Source organism: Mesocricetus auratus, unplaced genomic scaffold (assembly GCF_017639785.1).
Source record: "Mesocricetus auratus isolate SY011 unplaced genomic scaffold, BCM_Maur_2.0 Super-Scaffold_100007, whole genome shotgun sequence".
Taxonomy (NCBI): Eukaryota; Metazoa; Chordata; class Mammalia; order Rodentia; family Cricetidae; genus Mesocricetus; species Mesocricetus auratus.
Window position 1 is genome coordinate 71,919,938 of NW_024429191.1, and position 22,874 is coordinate 71,942,811.

General features: G+C 39.0%; 1 protein-coding gene across 18 annotated transcripts in view; it reads left to right on the plus strand.

The window, feature by feature from the left end:
- Positions 1-22,874, plus strand: part of Mbtd1 (mbt domain containing 1) — a 64,846-nt gene that overhangs the window by 14,845 nt on the left and 27,127 nt on the right. For 9 of the 18 annotated variants that reach the window (XM_040749486.1, XM_040749481.1, XM_040749482.1 and 6 more), the window contains 4 exons: positions 7,054-7,253; positions 11,273-11,412; positions 12,937-13,060; positions 14,060-14,142. In XM_040749486.1, coding sequence (XP_040605420.1) covers positions 7,100-7,253; positions 11,273-11,412; positions 12,937-13,060; positions 14,060-14,142 — 501 coding nt within the window. In that variant the 5' untranslated portion in view covers positions 7,054-7,099. The remainder of the gene's footprint in view (positions 1-7,053; positions 7,254-11,272; positions 11,413-12,936; positions 13,061-14,059; positions 14,143-22,874) is intronic. The other 9 variants (XM_040749498.1, XM_040749488.1, XM_040749495.1 and 6 more) reach the window with 6 other exon arrangements.

A 22,874-nucleotide genomic window follows, 5' to 3' on the forward strand; every position in this document is an offset into this window, starting at 1 on the left:
CACACCAGAAGAGGACACCAAATCTCATTACAGATGGTTGTGAGTCACCATGTGGTTGCTGGGCATTGAACTCAGACCTCTAGAAGAGCAGGCAGTGCTCTTAACTTCGGAGCCATCTCTGCAACCCCACAGATTGTTTTCATCCATCTGTTTAACAAAAATGCAAGTATATCTCCCTGAGTAGACCTGGGTGAACTAGCATTCTAGATATTGCTGGGACAAAAGCACAGCTGGTAAAATTCCTTTGGAAGGGACTTTATGTATAACAAGATTGCATATTTACCTACCATAATATAAAATACATAATATATATCAGTTTATTGGAGCATATATCAAAAACTAGATTTTTTTTTTACAAAAAAGGGAGTGATGTATTCTGTGTGGATTATCATTTTTAAAATTGAAAGAGGGGTGGGAGACTGGAGAGATGACCTTATCAGTAGAGTGCTTGCATTGCAGAAGAAGGCCTGAGTTTGGATCTCCACATCTAGGTAAAAAGCCAAGCATGGTAGTGGATGCCTATCGTCCCAACACTGGGAAAGGCAAAGACTGGCATATTCCTGGAGCTCTCTAGACGTTACCTGAATCAGAGAGCTCTAGTTTCAGTGAGAGATCACATCTCAACAAATAGAAATGAAAGGAATTGAGGAAGACACCTCAAGTTGACCTCTGGTTCATGGATATTCACATACATACACAAAAATATATGCATATACTACATACCAAATAAAAGGCTTGCATAAGTAAATTGATTTTTGTGTAGGGCACCATTCCCATTTGGGAAGAAAAATACATGTAGACTGGAAAGAGAAGGAAAAGGCTTTTGGGGAGTAGATTAGGCATTGGAAGTGAAAGTGTGGATTCAAGGCTTCCTTAAATATGCATGTATATGTTTCTATATTATGTGCCATCCATTTGCCTGCAAATTTCAAGATTCCACTGAATAGTACTCCATTGTGTAACTGCACCACAACCTCTCTATCCACTCTTCAGTTGAGGGACATCTAGGTTGCTTCCAAGTTCTGGCTATTACAAATAATGCTGCTATGAACATAGTGGAACAGACATTCTTGTGTGAATGTGCATCTTTTGGATATATGCCTAAGAGTGTAATTGCTGGGTCTTGTGGTAGACTGATTCCCATTTTCCTGAGGAATCTCCATACTGATTACCAAAGTGGCTGTACGAGTGGGCACTCCCACCAGCAGTGAAGGAGTGTTCCCCTTTCTCCACATCCTCTCCTGCATAAACTTGTCATTGGAGTTTTTGATTTTAGCCATTCTGACAGGAGTGAGATGGTATCTCAGGATTGTTTTGATTTGCATTTCCAGATGGTTAGGGATGTTGAGCACTTTCTTGGGTGTCTCTCAGCCATTTTAGACTCCTCTACTGAGAATTTTCTAGTTCTGTACCCCACTTTTTGATTGGATCCTTTGGTGTTTTGAACACTTGCTTCTTGAGTTCTTTGTAAATTTTGGAAATCAGCCTTCTGTCAGATGTGGGGTTAGTGAATATCTTTTCCCAATCTGTGGGTTGCCTTTTTGTCTTGCTGACTGTGTCCTTTGCCTTACAGAAGCTTCTCAGTTTCAGGAGGTTCCATTTATTAATTTTCAATCTCAGTGTCTGTGCTACTGGTTTTATGTTCAGAAAGCAGTCTCCTGAGCCAGTTCATTCGAGGTTATCTCCTACTCTCTTCTAAGAGGTTCAGTGTGGCTGGATTTATGTTGTCTTTGATCCATTTGGACTTAAGTTTTGTGCGTGGTGATAGACATGGATGTATCTGCAGTCTTCTACATGTCAGCCTCCAGTTATGCCAGCACCATTTGTTGAAGATGCTTTCTTTTTTCCATTGTATAATTTTAGCTTCTTTGTCAAAGATCAGGTGTTCATATGTGTATGGGTTAATGTCGGGGTGGTCAATTTGATTCCATTTGTCTGTCTGTTTTTGTGCCAATACCAGGCTGTAATTCCAGCTCCAGTGGATATATGAGATCTACTGGCCTCCATGGGCACCTACCCTCACATTTAATAACTGGGTAAAATGATTCACTGGGAGGACTATGTGCTTAGACTATGGTGCAAATACTCAAACTACAAATTTTGAACAGTGTATTTCCAGGGATTGGTTGTCCTGTTTCTCGAATTCCAGCTGAAGCTAATCCTTTAGCTGATCATGTCTCTGATACCCGAATTTTGTGTGGAGCCCTTGTCTTTCCTACTATTGCGACAATAGTTGGTAAACTGATGTTCAGTAGTGTTAACTCAGATTTACAAGGGACAATCTTGGGTGGAATTGCTTTTGTTGCCATAAAAGGAGCATTTAAGGTTTACTTCAAACAGCAGCAATATTTACATCAGGCACACTGCAAAATCCTAAATTATCCAGAGCAAGAAGAAGCATAAAACTGACTTCTGGTTGTTTTGAGGCCTCTCATCCTGACGAGTCTGTTGTGTTGTTGTGACTCCCATCACTAACGCACTAGTGGAGAGTTATGATAAGCTACTGCTCCTATCTTTTAAAGAAATGTAATAAAGCACTCAGGGCAGGGAATCGTCTCAATAATCACAGAACTAAGGATACGATTCAACCTGGTTGTTTGTCTCCACTGCTTTGATAGCTGTTGGCTAAACCATTATCTTAGCATGGTAAACCTGGGTTTGCTCATATTTTTCCAGGCAAAAATGTAAAGATAAAACTGTACAATTATTAAAATGGACATGCTGTTTTATCCTGATGCCTCTTTTGTATATACTCATGTTCAGTGTTTTCTTAGGAACAGCAACTCAAATGAAGGTGCCATGAGGACTTTTCTCACTGGCATAATTTGATTACATGCTAAACAGGAACCTGTGTTAATATGAGGAAATGTAAATTATAAATTAGTTCTGAATAAATAACAAACCAAAAAAAATGTATGTAAGCATTGAAATGATCATCTGAACAACAGAGACTCTGTTGCCTTTCCCTTAACCCATGTGACGTCTCAAATGTGTAGGGTCAGTTCCAGGGCTTCCAGATCACTTTTCCACTATTAAATTTTCTTTATGCAAAAATAATTGCAAATATGTCAAATACTCATACAGTATGTTGGCATTGCCAGATTTTCTTAGCCTGGGAAATTATTCTTCCACATGTTTATGAAGATCTTTTCTGTGTATGATAGGACTGTAGAAAAGGTCAGAGAGCATTCCTCTATAATACTGAATATTCCTTTTTAATAATGTCCATAAGCATATTAAGGGCTCTAAGACACCTTGAAAGCACGAAAATCTCTTAAATTATCATGGTACTTTAGCAGATGCTAGCCTTGAAGTTGTCTCCTGCCTGCAGTTTTGGGATTACAGATGTAGTGTTGGTTAGCTTTTATTGTCAACTTGGCAAGCCTTAGGGAAAAAGGACCTCAGTTGAAGAATTGCTGTAGTCAGAGTGACCTGTTGACATGTCTGTGGAACATTTTTAAAATTACTAGTTGGTAAAGGAGAGCCTAGCCCACTGGGAGAGGGGGTACCTTCCCTAGGCAAGTGTACATAAGCTCTGTAAGAAAGCTAGTGGATCAAGCCAGAGAACAAACCAATAAGGAGGGTTCCTACATGGCCTCTGCTTCAGTTCTAACTTTGAGTTCCTACCCTCACTTCTCTGAGTGATGGACTGTTACCTCAAATGTAAGATGAAATAAACCCTTCCTTTCCAAGTTGGATTTTGTCATAGTATTTATCATAGCAAACTAGAACAAGGTGTATACCACCATGTCTGGTATTAACTCTTTTAAAAAATATTAACTGCCTGTGATTATTAAAACTGTACCATTTGGAATCATAATCCCTTGAAACTTCAAGATAACACCTTCTGAAAGTAGAGTTAGAATAAGCTATCTTGAGTTGCCATATATTACTTGCCTGCAAAATGGCTATGTAGCAGGTGAGTGTGCATGCTAGCATGTGCATGTAGCATGCGTGTGTGTGTGTGTGTGTGTGTGTGTGTGTGTTTGGGAATCTTTATTTGGGGAAGTAATTTTTGTTTTTGTCATTGTTTGTTTGAGACAGAGTCTTCCTACATAGCCCTGTCTGTCCTGAAACTCAGGCTGTCGTCAAACTCACAGATCTGCTAGTGCTGGATTTAAATGCTATGTGGAATCTTTTATTATTGTTCTATTACTGTGTGTGTGTGTGTGTGTGTGTGTGTGTGTGTGTGTGTGTGTGTGTGTGTGTGTGTGTAGACATCAGAGTAGTTGGTTCTCTCCTTCAGCCATGGTGTTCAGGGACTGAAGTCAGGTCATTAGGGCTGTGCTACAAGCCCTGAGCCATCTCATTGGTCAGCATGCGGAGTCTTCGTGGATATTTCTGCTTGCAAATGAGTGGTATGAATTTACTCAGAGTCTAGTCTAGCTGGTGTTAGTTAACATAAACTGCAGATGCAGGTAAATTATTCATGTACTGTCTTTTCCTTGCCCTGTAGGAAGAAATCCTGACCTGAGTTAGCCTAAAAAGACCGTAATGATCTGACTACAAATCCTCACAACCATTATCTCCATTCCACTATGCTAGGCATAGCTGAACTGTCAGTGTATCTAGGTTATTATAACCCCAAATCCTTTATCTTTTGGTTTTGGTTTTAGACAAGAGTTCTATTATATAACCCTGGCTACCCTGGAACTCACTAGGAAGACCAGGCTGACCTCAGACTCAAGGAGATTCATTTGCCTCTTCACACACATATACACACTCATGCCACACCACACCACACCCTACTTCCAATGCTGGGATTAAAACATGAGCCACCATGCCCAACTCATAATCATTTATCTCGATCCTTCCTCTGCCTATTCCAGCAGCAGATATTCAAGTGTCACCGTTTGTGTCCTCGGTGTCTTACCTCATGTTGTGTGACATTATTCTCGGGAGAAATGAACTAATGTCTACTTACCTCAGTTAAAAACTGATAACAAAACCAAAGTAAGGATACCAAATTCCAACTTGGTGAGTCAGTAAGTTTTATTCATGTTACAGGAATAAAATAAAATGAGAGGTTACTTAGAGGGAGCAAAAATGACTCAAAGACAGCTGCATCACCAAAGCACATCCCAGCATGGGTGACAGGCTCACAAACACTGGAAACCTGGAACATGCTGCACAAACTTCATGGAGCCCAGCTGGTCTCTTACCTTTTCCTGACAGTGTTTCTCAGGAATCCTTAGTATTTACATGCTAAGGGAGGGGCCATCTAGTGTATCTGGTCAGTTTCAGGGACTTCCTGCAGCATTTGAGTTGCTTGCTTCCTGATTTACTCCCTAAAAGATGACTTTTTACCTCCCCTTTAGAGCATCCTGTGTCTTAACAGGCTTCCTTCTAACAGGAAGACCTTATCTCCAGAAGAAGGTGCTATGGTATCATCATTGAATATGCTACCAATCCCTCTTAGTTATTCTATTACCACATAACTAACTGCTCCATCTCTCAGTCCATGCATGACACCATGTATAGGAACTATGTCTGCTGTGGTTTCTTCTTTTTTAAATATTCCAATGGAATCTGATTTTAACTCTTGAAGATAGATTTGATTTATAAAACTATCCAAAAGTTGCTCAGCACAGTAGAAGAGTACTTACTACGCAGGGGCTGGGAGTTGTAGCAACATTATTGGAATATGCAAAATTTTCAAGGGAAACTACTAAGTCAGTATTTTTGAGGGTCTAATATTTCCAGTACCTGATCTGAGGAACTAAATTGGGCACCGAAGACACACCTGTGTAATCTCAGCCACTTGGACTGTCAGGAGGATTGAGGCCGGCCTTACAAGCAAACCTTACCTCACAATAAGAAAGAGGGCTGGAAAGATAACTCAGTGGTTAATGCTCTTCCAGAGGACACAGATTCAGTTCCCATCACCCATGTGGCAACTCACAGCTGTCTATAGCTCCAATTCCAGGGGGTTCAACAACCTCTTCTGGCCTTCATGGATACCAGGCACACAATCAGTGCACAGATATACATGCAGACAAAACACCCACATGCATTTTTTTAAAAATATTTTTTTTTCTTGGGGGCTGGAAAGATGGCTCAGAAATTAAGAGCATTGACTGTTCTTCCAGAGGTCCTGAGTTCAATTCCCAGTAACCACATGGTGGCTCACAGCCATCTGTAATGAGATCTGGTGCTCTCTTCTGGCCTCTGACCTGCAAGCATATATGCAAGCAGAACACTATACTAAATAAATTAAAAAATTAAAGAATATCTATTTGCAGGGGGTTCGAGACAGGGTTTCTCTGTGGCTTTGGAGGCTGTCCTGGAACTAGGCTGGTCTCAAAATCACAGAGATCTGCCTGTCTCTGCCTCCCAAGTGCCAGGATTAAAGGTGTGCACCACCACTGCCCGGCTATATTTTCTTAAGAAATTTAGAATTTTAGAAATAAAAGGCAAATTGAGAAATAACGTTTGTATCTCTTTTTTATTGTTGTTGTTGTTCTTTTGTTTTTCAATACAGGATTTCTCTGTGTAACATAGTCTGTCCTGGATCTCACTTTGTAGACCAGGCTGGCCTCAAACTCACAGAGATCCACCTGCCTCTGCCTCCCTGCTGGAATTAAAGGCATGCACCATGACCACCCAGCTATATCTCATTTTTTTGTTTTTTGTTTTTTAAGAAAGGATCTGGTGTGATTTCTTAGAGGGGAGGAAAGACATGTCTCATTAAATACACAAGTCATTAACATCATTCTCAGTTCTGTCAGCATTATTAAGTTAACTAATTTGTGTCTCATAGTAAAGAAGTACATTTTGCCACAGTGTTTAGTATTTCATTATGAAATAATGTTGTCTGCTAGGCCTGCACCTATAATTCCAGCAGCTTGGTAGACTGAAATTGGAGGATCACCTGAGTTTGAAGCCAGCCTGAGCTATAGCAATAAGACCCTATCCCAATAAACGAGCAAAAATTCTCTGTTCTCAGTACTAGATTTCGTTTGTCACATCTCACTAGGCAGAATTTGCGTTAAGGGCTTGTAAAGGGGATTTATGTGAGCACTGTGTCATATGTCACTGGTTTCTTGTACAAAGACAGAACATTCTTCACAATCCAAAAGAAAAAGAAGACTCGTTCGGGATGTTTGACGGCTATGATAGCTGCAGTGAGGACACAAGTAGCAGCTCCAGCTCCGAGGAGAGTGAAGAAGAAGTTGCTCCTTTACCTGCCAATCTCCCAATTATCAAAAATAATGGACAAGTCTACACATACCCAGATGGTAAATCTGGCATGGGTGAGTATCTGTACTTTTCACCTGTTGCATAACTTTGTGTTTGAGAGTGTTTTAATTTAACGTTTTTGTTACGTTGGCTTGGTAATTTTATTTTTAGACAGTGTCTTGCTTTGTAGCCCAGACTGATTGAGAACTCACAATCATCCAGCCTCCAAAGTGCTAGGATTATAAACAATGGCATCATGCCTGGCCTCTCCTTTAGATTTTTTTTTTTAAGATTTATTTATTTATTACATATACAGTGTTCTGCCTACATGCCAGAAGACAGCACCAGATTGAATTGTAGATGATTGTGAGCCACCATGTGGTTGCTGGGAGTTGAACTCAGGACTTCTGGAAGAGCAGTCAGTGCTCTTAACCTCTGAGCCATCTCTCCAGCCCCTCCTTTAGAATTTTTGAAAGATTGTTTGAAGATAGTGAACCTGAAACTCTGTAAGTTCCAGATAAGATCACAGAGTTTATCTCTGCCATCCTACCTTCTAGTAAGAAGCAAGTAGAAGAAAATCAAAAGCAATCTATTATAAGACATAATTCAGTTAATGACTATCCTTACAGGACTGAAAGTAGAAAGGATCATAGAGTTTTTAAAAACAGTGCAACAAAGCTTCTTTCTCTGTGACGGTTTATCAAGATATGTGGTGGCCAGGGGGCAGTGGAGGGGTGTTGCACTGTAAATCACAGGCAGGCCTGGAACTTGAGCTAATAATACTCCTGCCTCACTTGCCCCACCATCCCTGGAACATAAGTTACCACCCTCAGTAATAAAGTGCTGTCTATCTTTTTTGTTGTTGTTGTTAAGATTATTTTTTATTATGTATACAATGTTCTGTCTGCATGTATCCCTGCAGGCCAGAAGAGGGCAACAGATCTCATTATGGATGGTTGTGAGCCGCCATATCATTCCTGGGAATTGAACTCAGGCCCTTTGCAGGCAGTGCTGTTAACCTCTGAGCCATCTCTCCAGCCCTGGTGCTGCCTATCTTACACAGAAAGTGGTCTCTTTTTTTAGTGCTTCTCAGCACTAGAATATGCTTTATATTGTACCCTGTTTTGACTCTTTTCATTTGGTTTTAATTCTACTTTTAAGGCTAAACTAGGGGCCAAGAGGTAATGCTTCCCTAGCACACACAATGCCTGGGTTCCATCCTTAGGACCACAAATGAAAAAGTGTGTCTGCATGTGTATTGAGAATCAACCTTATAAAGAAAGTGACCCTTTTTTTTTTTTTCTTAAATCAAGCTGCCAGAATAATTCTAATCTTTTTATGATATTTTTTCATACTTGACCACTTCCTTTGGTAGGCATATCAAGATAACCAGTCATTTCTTCCATTTAAATAATTCCATTCATCAATATTCTGGCCACTTTTCCTGGGATATTCAGATTATTTTGCTAATAGGAACAGCTCCTCCTGATTTGCCTGATTTGTACCCCATCCTCAAAACACTTCCAGAAAATGGCTGGTTACAACTGTGATCAGGCCAAAAGGTATTTCAGCCTTGCGGTCTTCTTCAAGACACTGCAGTTAAGTCACTTTTCTCTAAAATAATACTGAATTTCAAATAATAGATACTTCTTTTAGCATTTTTTTTCTTTTTTCTTTTTTTTTAATTTGAGAGATAGGGAGAAAATGGTGAAGGTGTATATATATGTGTGTGTGTGTGTATGTATGTATGTATATATATGTTGGTGCACATGTCATAGTGCACTAGGAAAGATTAGAAAGACAATTTTGTGTAGTTATTTCTCTCCTTCCACGTTTATGTGTATGTGTGGGATTCAGTTCAGGTTGTCACACTTGCTTTGACAAAAATGCCTTTACCTCAGAACGAGCTCACTATTTGTTGTTGCTTTTGTCTGGTTGATTTTTGTTTTTGTTTCTTGATAAAAGGTTTCTCTGTTTAGCCCTGGAACTCACTCTGTAGACCAGGCTGGCCTCAACCTCAGAGATCCACCTGCTTCTGCTTCCCGAGCGCTGGGGTTAGAGTGTGTGCCTCCACAGCCCGAGTGCTGGGGTTAGAGTGTGCCTCCACAGCCCAGCTGTTTGTTGTTGTCTTCTGGCATATATAAACCAACCCCAACCTAAACCAATGCTGGGCGTTGAACCTCTCTTGGAAGCCTCTTTCTTACTAACCTTTGATGGTAGAGGTTTTTAATTCTGTCATCTAGTGTTGGATGCTATGTCATCTAATTTTTAAGCTATGTATCACTTATAGATGTGCATCCTACTGTCTTTTAACTAAGAAGCTGAGCATGGTAGAGCCTGGTACAGAGTTCTTCAAACCATATTTTTAAAATTGTACTTAGCTAAGAGTGGCTGCAGTGGCAACATTTGAAGATGCTAAAGCAGGAAGATCCATCATGGACTACACAAGGAAGCTACCCAAGAAACAATTCTTTTATAAAAATCAACTTCAGTCAGTAAAGTGCATGCTATGTAAGATTGAGGACCTGGGTTTAATCCCCAGATAACAAATAAAAAGACAAGTATGATAGTGTCCACTGTAATCGCAGCCAGCACTACAGTGGTGGAAATGGGTGAATCCATGGAGCTTACTGGCAAGCTTTGAGCCAGTCTCTTTTTCTGGTTTAGTTTTAGTTTTTAAAGACAGGTTTTCTCTGTGTAACATTGTACAATTCTATTCAAGGATTCACTGTCCACTTGACTAGTTTGGTTTTGTTGGGAGACAGGGTCTCACTATGTAGACCAGCCTGGCCTGGAATTCAGTGTGGTTACAGGGTCTGATTTTGCCTCTCAAGTACTAGGATCAAAACAGTGTGCTACTATGGCAGACTTTTTTTTTCTTTTTTAACATAGGTAATTGAAAATCTTTTTAATAATCTAAAACTTGTAGAGAACCATTCTTTTTTATCGAATGGAACACCCAGTATTCATTGCTAATAGCTTGGCTATTTGGTGTTTTGTCTTGTTTCCATTTCTTATGGATTTGTAAGTACTGGTTGTACTGTAGGTGTCTTCAGTTTAACTGTTTAGGTGAAACATTAACCTATGGATTTTTCTGTTTTGTTTTGTTCTTTCTCTCTCTCTCAGATAATTCTAAGTATTAAACCTAGGGCCTCATGCATGCTAGTGCTCTGACACTGAACTGTATCCCAGCCTACTTCTTACTGAGATAGTATTTTACTTAGTTAACCCACACTGGCCTTGAGTTGACTATTTAGCCTAGGCAGACATTGAACTCTTAAACCTTCTGCTTCAGCCTGTTTACATAGCCAGACCCAGCAGTTTGACTCTTTTGAACTTGGTTCGTGTGACGTATGTTTATGTAATTCTGCCTTTTGGGCTGCTGGTCATTATGTAATATCCATCAGAAGCTGAGCTGTCTCTTGTCCTGACCTCTGCCTCACACTTGGAGTCTGCCTCATCCTTCTGTATCCCCTGGACATAATTTGAAATAATCCTCTTAATTTTTCCAGATACTTCCTTTTCTTTGGTTTCAGCCTTTGCAATATTTTAAAGACTTTTGCTATAATTTTGTTAATCCTTAATTATGTTGCACTCCTTTTAATCTTTTGCTCATAATCCTTTTAAAAGCTGAAATTCATAATATATATATCAGTATATATGAAAATGCCTACCACATAGTTAGCATTAGGAAAATGTTAGTTGAAAACAGGGTCTGTCTTCCTTCCTCTCTTCCCTCCCTCCCTACACACACAAACTCTCTCTCTCTCTCTCTCTCTCTCTCTCTCTCTCTCTCTCTCTCTCTGTGCGTGTGTGCGTGCGTGCGTGCGTGCGTGCGTGCGTGCGTGCTGGGGTTTATAGACATGCATCACCATACCCCTTTACCTTTAGGACTTCAGGAAAATTTCAGACTTTATAGGCTCCCACCACCAGGGTATCATACAGGTCCTATCTATAATTTTTCTCTATCATTTGTGTATGAGGGAGGGGGAAAAATTCATTGCAGATTTTTAGATAAATGCCTGTAAACAGGTGGAGAGATTTGATTTTATGGTTTGATCTTTCATACCTTTGTTTTTATTTTATTAATTAGCTACCTGTGAGATGTGTGGGATGGTCGGTGTACGAGACGCTTTTTACTCTAAAACAAAACGTTTCTGCAGTGTTTCTTGTTCAAGAAGTTACTCGTCGAACTCTAAGAAGGCAAGCATTCTGGCCAGACTTCAGGTAACGGTACAGAAACCTTCTTATTCTTCCTGTTTCACACAGCTTTTACTTACTTGTCATCTGTCTGTAGTTCACCACACTCCACGTCTGCCCAACTGGCCAATGATTTACAGCCTACGCTTTTAGGAAGTGTATGAGCCACAAATAATATAAACTGGAGTATCTTACATGGTGAAGACAGGCTTTCCAAAATAAGCTGTATACTAGCATACAAATGAACTAAAAAGACCTTTATCCACATAAGTATAACACCTTGTTAATATGTGGAAAATATAGTCATTTTCTTTTCTGCTCCCTCCTAGTGTTACCTTGAGTTAATATCAAGGTAGATGTCAGGTGGTGGTGGTGCACGCCTTTAATCCCAGCACCAGAGAGGCAGAGGCAGGCAGATCTCAGTGAATTCCAGGCCAGCCTGGTTTACAGAGTTCCAGGACAGGGACAAAGAAACCCTGTCTCGAAAAACCAAAAATGATAGATAAGTAAATAAATAAATACAAGGTAGAATCCCCATTTTGGTGAAAATTATTTATTCTTTGGATTTTTCTATTTTCTTTTGATGGTTTTTTGTTTTGTTTACCTTTTTCCTCATCATGCTCTATACTTTGGTTTTTGTTTTTGGGGGTTTTGTTGCTGGTGATGACCCCCAACCTTGTTCGTGATAGGCAAGTTCAACTTTGTACTCTTGAGTACAACCAGTTTGATGCCTTAACCAAATGTTTGCTAATATAACTCACCTTTTAAAAAAAAATCCATGAATTGAAAATCATCTTCTTTTAAGTGTGTATTAGTGCCTACAGAATCCTGGAGTCTTGACTGATTCACTTAGTTGTTACTGTAACATCTAAAAATTTCTTAAAGCATTAGATTACTTATTTTTGTAATTATCTTCTGTATGGTCACAGTTTTCCTCTCTCATTTAACTTATGTGATCATTACATAGCACTGAAAAGTTATTTAAATCCCCCAGATAAAGGAAATACATCACTTAGATGTATTTCTATATTTCAGATAGACAGTTCCCAAAGATCCTGAGCAGTGGTCTGTACCCAAATGGATGGCAGTTTGTCACACTGAATTTGGCCATGATCATTATGTCATTGATCTTTTCCGTTAGCACTAAAGGTATAAACCTCAGTCACTTGCTCTTTGAACATTCAGTTGTCTTCTCTTACCATATCAGTAGCAATGCTTCGCAGCTGCATGAATGAATAACACTGATTCTGTCTACTATAAGAAGAGGTCAAGTATCCACCACAGCCTGTATTTTAACATTTTATGGTATATAATTTTTATTAACATATTAATTCGCATATTGCTGTTTTAGTCTGCGCCAGCTCTGCTGTCCATATTAGATAACTACATTGTAGCAGAACAAAAAGAAAAACTCTCATGTTAAAATTCCTTGTATGTTTCCTCTGCTTTAATAATTTTCTAAACCCTCAGTATTTAAACAGAATTAGTATGCAATCATGTTAAATTTCACTTGTGGAGGGTTGAAGAACTCTATTTACTTAACTTTTCTTGTTTCAGGGTAAGCCTCCAACAAAAAAAGCAAAAGTTCTTCAGAAACAACCTTTAGTTGCTAAATTAGCTGCCTATGCTCAATATCAAGCTACCTTGCAAAATCAAGCAAAGACAAAAGCAGGTAATTCTGGTGAGTGTAATGAAAGAAATATTCATATGACTGGTTTCAAGTAATAGCATTTTAACCTTGGGTTATGTTTGAGCTATATGTTTTTTCTGTTAGCACATTAAGACTATGTGCTTCCTGGTATCAGGTATTCAGTTGTTACCTATTATGGAAGGAGGTAGTTGACACACAGATGTGTTCTAGTGGTGGTGGTAATGTGTTGTAAATACAAGTGGGAAATTCCCAATAAGAAAATAAGAAATCTGACCTGGGGAAGGCATTTGTTCAGTAGTAGAATATTCACCTAGTGTATAAGGCTCTCCATTCAGTTCCTTGTACTACCATAAAAGAAAATCTGAAATCCAAAATGTTTTTTAATATGTGCTATTTGCACAAATAAAGGCCATGCAAATGCCTGAAAAATCCATGAAACTCTGAAATTTAATATACTTTTGGTAGCAAGTATTTAGAAAGGGGCTTAACCAGTAAAAGCTCATATTACTAGTCAAGTTCTTTCTTCTTTATGGGAAAACAAAAGCTTTTGATGAGAGTGGCCTCAAACTCCGAAATCTGCCTGCCTCTGTCCCCTTAGTCTCCCAGATGCTGGGATTAAAGGCGTGCCACCACCACAGCCCAACTCAAAAACTTTGTGATGGTACATGCCTTTAATCCCAGCATTTGGGAGTCGGAGACAGGTGAACTCTTGAGTTTGAGACCAGTCTGATCTACAAAGGGAGTTCCAGGACAGCCAGGGCTACACAGAGAAGCCCTGTCTTGAAAAACAACAAAATAATAATAATAACTTTGGGGCTAGCAAGATGTGGCTAAGCAAGTAAAAGTCTAGAAACCTGAATTTAGTCCCTGGACCCCACATGCTGTAAGGAGAGAACCGACTCCCAGAAGTTATCCTGTGAGCTTCACACACATGCTTTGGTACACATGCTCCCCAACACACATTAAATAAATGAACAATTTTTTAAAATAAAATGTTGAAAAATTATATCTAAGCTTGCTTTATTTCAGCAGTCTCTGTGGAAGGCTTCAGCTGGGGTAACTACATCAACAGCAATAGCTTCATAGCAGCTCCAGTTGCCTGCTTTAAGCATGTGAGTATGGGATTTCTCCCTTACCATGAAATGTGACCTTTAAATCTGAAGATACACTAACACCTCATCATCTTATCTTTAGAAAGTTTTTGTTTGTACCATGAAATAAAAATGTTTCTCCAGTAATAGTTATTATACTTAATAGTTAAGAATAACTTGTTTTACAAGTAAAATCTTTGTTATCCCAACCAAAAAAAAAAATGCCATTTTTGAGGGCTTTTGAAGTATTGTAGGTCAGTGGCACGATGATTACCTAAAACACTCAAGACCCTATGATTTGCCTCCAACACTAAAAGGTTTTTTTAGTCATAGGCTGGTTAAATGGCTCAGAAGTTAAGAGCACTGGCTCTTCTTTTGCCCTGGGGTAACTCTAGCTCCACGACTTCTGACATAACATGCAGACAAAAACACCAGTGACCATAAAATTTTTTTAAAGTTTTTAATTACAATATGAGTGACTTTTTAACAATAAAAGTTACTCTCATCCGGTTTCCATGTTAAACCATGTGAAACATGAAGTGTGTGGAAGGAGTTCTGTTGCTGGTGACTACTAGCAGTGTCATGTGATCAGCCTAGCACATCCCAGAAAGTTTGCAGTTTGAACAGGTAATTTCTAAAAGAATTATCTCCTCCAGTTCTGTTTTTGCCTCCAAATGTAAAATCACACACTAAAGAAGCAGCAGGAATGTTTTCTTGTGAGCTGGAGTATAATCTGTGTCGTTAAAAACAGTTTGAAAAATGCTGTTTTCAGAGCATCTGATGTAAAAACAATGTGTCAGATGTCATATTGTTTCACTTTGATCTATCTTTGGTAATTTGCCCTAATATTTCTTAACCTGAGATGAGGCTGTGTGTTGGTGGCGCACGCCTTTAATCCTAGCACTTGGGAGGTAGAGGCAGGAGGATCTCTGTGAGTTCAAGGCCAACCTGGTCTACAGAGCGAATGCCAAAGCTACACAGAGAAACCCTGTCTTGGAAAAAAAGGAACCCATTAACCTGGCATGATTAATTTATTTTTAAAGACTGTCTACTTCTGTGTATATATAAACAGAAAAGTTAAGAATTGATGCAGTTTTCTTCACACTTAACATTTTGCTAAGGGCTTTATTAAGTAACAGCATGTGAACAAAAATACACATACTTTCTTACTATGAAATCCAAATGAGTTTTCACTCATTCTGCCGATGAAGGGTTTTTAGCAGACGGAAGCATATTAATTCACTAGTATAAATGTATATTAAAGCCCCATGCATTAATTGTTGATTTTCTTCCTTTAACATACAAATGTTAAGCCCTTTGTCTGTGACATGCTAAGATAACCTAAAATGTAACCTTTAGGTGCTTAGAGTTAAGCGGGTGATTTATGCTGTACTGTTGGTAATATTAGTGAACTGTGTAACATATATGGTTGCATTATATACAACAGCTACAAAGAAAACTACAGAGCTGAGTTGTCACTCACTCTGAGGACACCTAACCAGCAGCTCAGAAAAGGTCCTGTACTTAGCACTGCAGAGCACAAAGCACAAACTCAGCCCTCACAGTGTTGCTCTGTGGTGCTGAGATGCTCAGAATTCCATAGTAAGTCTTCATCCCAGATTCCTGGCACATTTGTCTGTTGTCTCTTTTTATCTTTCATCTTTCCTCAGATCTTATTTTTAATGTTTTATGTCGTAAACTAGGTCAAGCCTTTTTATATAAGTACCATAATATTTTTTAAAAGTAGCATTTCAAGGTCCTGAAAGTATATTTCAGTTCCTCTCCATATCTTTGAACAATTATACTGAATCATGTTCTTCGAGTACATCTCTTAAAATAATTAAGTTGGTTGGTTTTGCTTACAGCTTTGCTATTTTAAGAATTGAAATGGTCATGGGGCAAATAATTCTACCTTGGAAATAAGTACAATTCCAGAAAGGACTGGAAAATTGGTAATAACTGAGAGTTGTGGTTATGTGAAGTGGAGCTGTTTGATTGGGGTTGGAGATAGTAATTAAAGGACCTTTAGATTTGTAATATTTTGCTTTTTTTAACAAGGAGAATATATATTTTATAATTTAAAATTCAGTTCAGGATCTGTATGATAGCATATACATATAATCCTAGCACTTGGGAGGTGGAAGCAGGAGGATCCAAGAGTTCAAGGCTAACCTCAGCTACATAGTGAGTTCAAGACAGTAAAGGATATTCTATGACATAGAATAGAATAGCTAACTTATGCGGGGCAGTGGTGGCGCACGCCTTTAATCCCAGCTTCCGGGAGGCAGAGGCAGGCGGATCTCCACGAGTTCGAGGCCAGCCTGGTCTCCATAGTGAGTTCCGGAACAGCCTCCAAAGCCATGGTAAAACCCTGTCTTGTAAAACTAAAAAAAAGAAAGAAAAAAAAAAAGAATAGCTAACTTATTAGTAAGGATAATGTGGCACCTTCACTTTCTCACTCAGAATAAAGATCTGTTGGTTATGTGGAGCCCACATTCCTGATTGACGTTCCTTTCTTTACTGCTTCCTCCTCCTTACCAGAGAGGAAAAGCTTTGACTTGGTACAGTGAATTTACTTTGTTACTTTAATCAACATTTTCAGGTGAAGCCATTTGATTTAAGATGTAGAATTCACACTACACTTGATTTTATTCCTCAGAGTTGGCTCTACAGTCTTTCCCAGAGATTATTTTCTATCTTGCCTCTAAGAAAAGTTACTGGTTTGGGCTGTGGGAAGTCTGTGATCAGTAATTACTGGGAACAGAAGACCCTGTCTTGGTGGGCATTGGTGGTACACGCCTTTAATTCCAGCACTCAGGAGGCAGAGGCAGGTGGATCTCTGTGAGTTTGAGGCCAGCCTGGTCTACAGATCGAATTCCAGGACAGCCTCCAAAACAATACAGAGAAACCCTGTCTCAAAAAACCAAAAAAAAAAAAAGAAGATCCTGTCTTATACCATCATCCATTTAAGATTTCACATGTTCTCTAACAGGGTTTTCTTCTTAGAGACTCACATCTGCCCTCTTCCACACTTGGGTATCAAATAGGAACCTTCTTGCTGATAGAGATTCTTTTTCAAATCTAATTTATAAAAGCTCATCTGTTATGTGTGACTTAGAAGCAAAGCTGTTCTGCTTGAAACAGGAGTTGTTATGAGCATGTTGTCAGAATCCTAACTGCCTGGATTTTCCAGTTTAACCAGCCTCTACTCAAGTAAGGATCCAAATACCCTATTCAAGGCACTTAAAACATTCAGACACTTTTAAGTATGAAATTGTTTTAATTTCTAGAAATGAAGTTCTACAACATATATTGTAAGACTAGAGAGATGGCTCAGCACTTAAGCTCATACACTGCTCTTGCAGGACTCAAGTTCTGTTCCCAAGACCCAAGTTGAGTGGTTCAGAACTACCAGTAACTCTCTTTAATAAATAAATTTAGGGAAATAGAGGTATGGAGTCAATTAGTGATGGTATACACCTGTAGTCCCAGCACTCGGGAAGGATAAACTAAGTGGGCGGCCATCGTGTGTGTACTTAGTACCAGGCCAATGAGGTGACATAGCATGACTTTGTCAGATAGATAGATAGATAGATAGATAGATAGATAGATAGATAGATAGATAAATAGATAAATAGATAAATAGATAAATAGATAAATAAATTCATTGGAGCCAACCCTGGTGCTGTATCCCTGTAATCTCAACTACAAAAGGATTACAAGTTGAAGGCCAGCCTGGGCAATTTGGTGTGACCTCAATACCACCAAAAAGAAAGAAAGATAAGTCTACAATCAAAATTGAGTCCTTTTTGTCCTTTCCCATATTATTTCTTTCCTAATAAAATCTGACTCAGACTTCAATCACAAACTACCCTGACTGGTTTGACAAATTGGTCTCCAACTATTGTCCAACTTTCCTATGCAGTCCTGAGTTGGAAATCGCTGAATTGGATAATAAAATTTTTACTTAATCCTGAATTAACCAGATACAGTGGCACATACTTGTTATCCCAGGAGTCAGGAATCTAAGGCAAGAGCACTGTGAGTTCCAGGCTAACCAGGCTACAGTGTGAGACTACCAGAAAAAGCTGGCAATATCTTCAGAATCCTTTAGCTCACCTAGACTATTTCTTAGATAAAGCTTTACTGCTTTTTTGAGAAGCTGAGTTGTAATTTTAAACTTAATTTTCATAATTTAAAGTTTTTAGTTCTTTTTCAATTACTTTTGTTATTTTAATTATATGTATTCTGCCCATTGGTTTGCACACATAGATACAGAAGCCCAAGGAGACCAAAGATAACAGATCCCTTGAAGCTAGAATCACAAGTGGGTGTGAACCACCTGACTTGAGTGTCTAGAAACAAACTAAAGTCCTCTACAAAAGCAATATGCCCCTAGCCATTTCTCCAGCCCTTTCTTGGTTCTTAGTTAGTGGTATCCACACAAAACAAAAAACAAACAAAACACATAATAATAATATAGGACCACATTCCATTTAGAGATGCTGTATAGATTCCTCAGATTCACAGATGTTTATCTAAGCAGGCGAGGGTGTCAGAGAATTGATACGGTCTCTCACTACTTATCCCAGGCTGGCCTGGAACTTAATCTTCCTGTCTCGGCCTCCTAACAGGGATTCTAAGTGTGTGCCGTCATGGGCAGTTGTACTATGACTTGTGATGCAGGGAGCAGTGCTGGGTTTTATGGTAGGGAATGGGGGTGTTATTTGTTGATTGGTTGATTTTCAAAGCAGGATCTCTGTAGATCAGATTACTATGAAAATCATGGCAGTTCTCCTGCCTCAGCTTCTTACATGTTGTGATTAGAGACATGATCTACCACACCTAGCTTATACTATGACTTTAAAGTTGAGTTTGTTTGACCTTTTCATTCTGCCTCCATGAATATACCTGGTATCACTTACATAATACAGTCTTCGTTGTTTTTGTCTGTGATCTGAGTGCAGCCTTTTTGAAGAATTTTTTTTATTTATTTGCAACTTGTATCATACATGCTTATTTTGTTTTAATGGAGATATGGCTCAGCAGTTAAGAGAGCACTGGCTGTTCTTCCTGAGGACCTGAGTTCAATTCCCAGCACCCACATGGTAGCTCACAACAGTCTGTAACTACAGTTCCCAAAGGATCCAATACCCTCACACAGACATGAATGCAGACAAAACACCAATGCACAGAAAATAAAATTTAAAAAAAATAAAAATAGCCGGGCGTTGGTGGCGCACGCCTTTAATCCCAGCACTCGGGAGGCAGAGGCAGACGGATCTCTGTGAGTTCGAGGCCGGGCTGGACCGACAGCCTCCAAAACAATACAGAGAAACCCTGTCTCGTAAAACCAAAAAAACAAATAAAAAATAAAAACAGAAGCCGTCTTGTTTGCATATGAGCTATATATAACAATTGTTTAGCTTTGTAGTAAAATTCACAATACAATACAGGTTTATTAGGAATATTACTCAACTAAAATTACCTTTTAGTGTATTTCCCCCTCTGTCCTTGACCCATAGAAAGAGAACTCTGGGAAATGCTTAATATAACTTCATCTCCTTTATAATTAAAGATCATACCTCCATGTGTCATCTTAGGTTATAAAATTTATTTCTAATGAAAATAAAACTTGGGACTGGAGAAGTGGTTCAGTAGTTAAGAGCACTGGCTGTTCTTACAGAGCTCCTGAGATGGATTCCCAGCAATCACACAGTGCTCACAGTCATCTCTAGTGGGATCTGATGCCCTCTTCTGGCATAAAGGTATACATGTAGATAAAGCACACATCTACATAAAGTAAATAAATCTCTAAGAAAACTTGAGTTGGTTTCTGGTGCTTAGGTTCCACCCATACTAACACTAACACAAAATGCATTCTGTCTCTACAAAGGCAACAAGCCCCATAGTGAAAAAATCACCTGCCATAGGTTTTCAGGAATACCTAATTTAGAAGGATGCCAAATAAATCTCAATGAATGTCTTCATTTCAGACTCTATCCCTAAGTGGTTTTTGGTTTTCTTTTAGTATCTCCTAATGATTAAACTATGTTTTGTTTTATTTTAATTAGGCAGTTTTAAACCCAAGTGTGGTGGTACATGCCTGTAACCTCACACATAGAAGTCTTCCTTGTTTGGGAAGCTGAGGCAGGAGGATTACATCGACTATAAAGCTACTTTGGTGTACATTGTAAGTTCCAGGCCAGTCTGGGCTACAGAGTAAGACCTTGTCTCCAAAAAAGAAAAAGAAAACAACCTTCAAATTAGTAGTTTCTACTTCCGTTTTTTTTTTTAACATGTGTAGCATTTTTCTCAGGTGTTCTCAAACATTCCATTTTCCTTACATTCTCCATCTCTATGCTACCATCACCCCCACACACCCTCAATAGATTCTAGTGTCAGATCAGGTGAGTATACTTTCTGGACAGAATAGGTTGGAGTTTTTGTTTTGTTTTGTTTGGGTCAGGTTGTATATTGAGATATAGGGCCTTGCTGTGTATCCCAAACTAGCTTCAGACTTACAAAGCTCCTGCCTCATCCTCCCAACTGCTGCAATTACACATGTGCAGCACTGTGCCTGGCTTCTTTTCTTGTTCATCTTTCTCTAAAACTCATGTACTTTAGTAATCATAATGGTAGATTTTACTTGGTTTCCAACCTACAAATTCAGGTCTAACCTATGCCCATTTACACTCTCTTTAGCTGGTTGTGGTTATCAAAAGTTGAAGGTTTGCAGTGCTATAAAAGGAAATCTTTATTTGTGAGCATCATGTGTGCCCTCTTACAGTCTAAATACAGTCATCTGGGCTATTGAACTGTCTGGGTATGTTCTCAGAGTGAAGGAAATAAGACTTCCCGCCAGGTTATTTTCTTTCAGATAGGTAGGTGGAGGTTATTCATACATTGTGTTGGGGACCCTTCAGCATTTGGATTTGGCCATCTCTACAGGACCTGATGACAGCTTACTTTGCAGGGAAGGAGAGTCGCTCCCAGATAGCTCTCACGAGTGGCCCTGGAGCAGGAAGTGGTGGAGCAGATCTTCCTTGTTTGGGAGGAGCCTGAGGTAGACCTCGCATCCTGAGTCTGGAAGGTAAATTTGTTGTTACCTGTAAATGATGGTTCTGCTAGTTCATGCTATACCAATCCAGACTTCAGAGGTATCCCTCCTGCCAGCAAGAGAAGACAGATGACTTGGATGAAGATGGCTGTCAAGCCCTGGGTCATTTGGTCTTCCACACTTAAAGAATATTCTTTTTTTTTAAAAAGGGCAGATTTATCTATGAAATCACTATCATTTCAACACATCGAGCACATTCTCAGTTATAACTGTAGTGCTCTATCTTGTTGATGTTTGTTTCTTCTTTTTTTTTCATAGTGTGAACCATATGGATTGGTTTAAGAGGGCCTAGCAGAACCACAACCTTACAGGCAAGAACAAATGTCACTTTCTGCTACTTTCTCCTATACCAATCCAGACTATAGGGACCAAACCAAAGATCTCCCACTCAAGTGAACATTACCTTTTTTTTTTCTTTTAGTAAATATTGACACTTCTTTTCTTTAATAAATAGCATTAAAAAATATTGTCACCAAAGATGATAATGAAGCTTTAAAAAGAAATCAGCGCAACAGATTGTGAAGTCTAGCCCAGAAAAGAGTCCTGTATGCAAATTTCATTTAGCATTGTGCCCACCTAACCTGTAGCTTGTCAGCATAACCACAGTTCTCAATAAAAACCAAATTCACAGATTTGGCAGTCAAGAAAAGAGTAGCTACTCTACTTGAGTTTAATGCAGCTTTATGCATGCAATTCCCTGCACCTATCTTCTCTGATTGCTTAGCTTCCCAAGAAATGAATGTATGATCTTTGTATTGATATATGTTAGCTTAGTTTGTGTTACCTGTCTTCCTAGCCTCTCCTTTTCTGATCATATCTGCTGGCAATAGGGATGGCCCTACAGTCTAGAATGATGTACGGAGAGGTAGCAGAACCTGAAGGGTTCAATCTTCCTGTTTAAAAAGGAAAATCAGGCATGGTGGCACATACACCTACAACCCTAGCACTTGTGGGGGAGGGGGCTGTGGCAGGAGCATTGCAAATTTGAAGCCAGTGTGGTATACATGGCAAATTCCAGGCCAGCCTGAGCTATATAGCAAAACCCTTTGTCAAGGGGAGGAGGTGGCTTTGTTTGTTTGGGAAGATGTGTATGTATGTGTTTCTTCCCCATAACCACAAATAATTGAGATTGGGTGTGTCTCTAAGTTAATAAGGTATACTCATTGCTTGCTACTCAAAGAGTTAGCTATTAATTGGTTCTGGTTTTGGTTTCTAGATCTTAGTTCACTATTATTTGACACTCTGTTCCGTTCAGAAATTTATAAACTGCTAGAGGGCAGGAATTAAATACTGCTTTAGGCTGACTCTGTTCTGGGTTACCATCAAAGTATAAGGGGCATTCCTTCTATGAAATACATTTTTCTAATGTTCATATTTATTAGTTTTGTCTGTGCTTGCTTATCTTTTAATTTGAGGCTTTTTGTTTTCACCTGATTATTCATATTATCAGGCCTTCTGGAACCTCACCTTATCCTTTTGTGTCCAGTGTTATACATTTCATGGAAACCTGATTATCCAGGGCCACAGAGACTAGAATTAATCAGCACTAGGGAATAATTATAAACTCATGTACTTGACTAATTTACTGTTGCATAAAGTCCAAGTAACTGTGTATTGCCTTGCAATTTAGGAA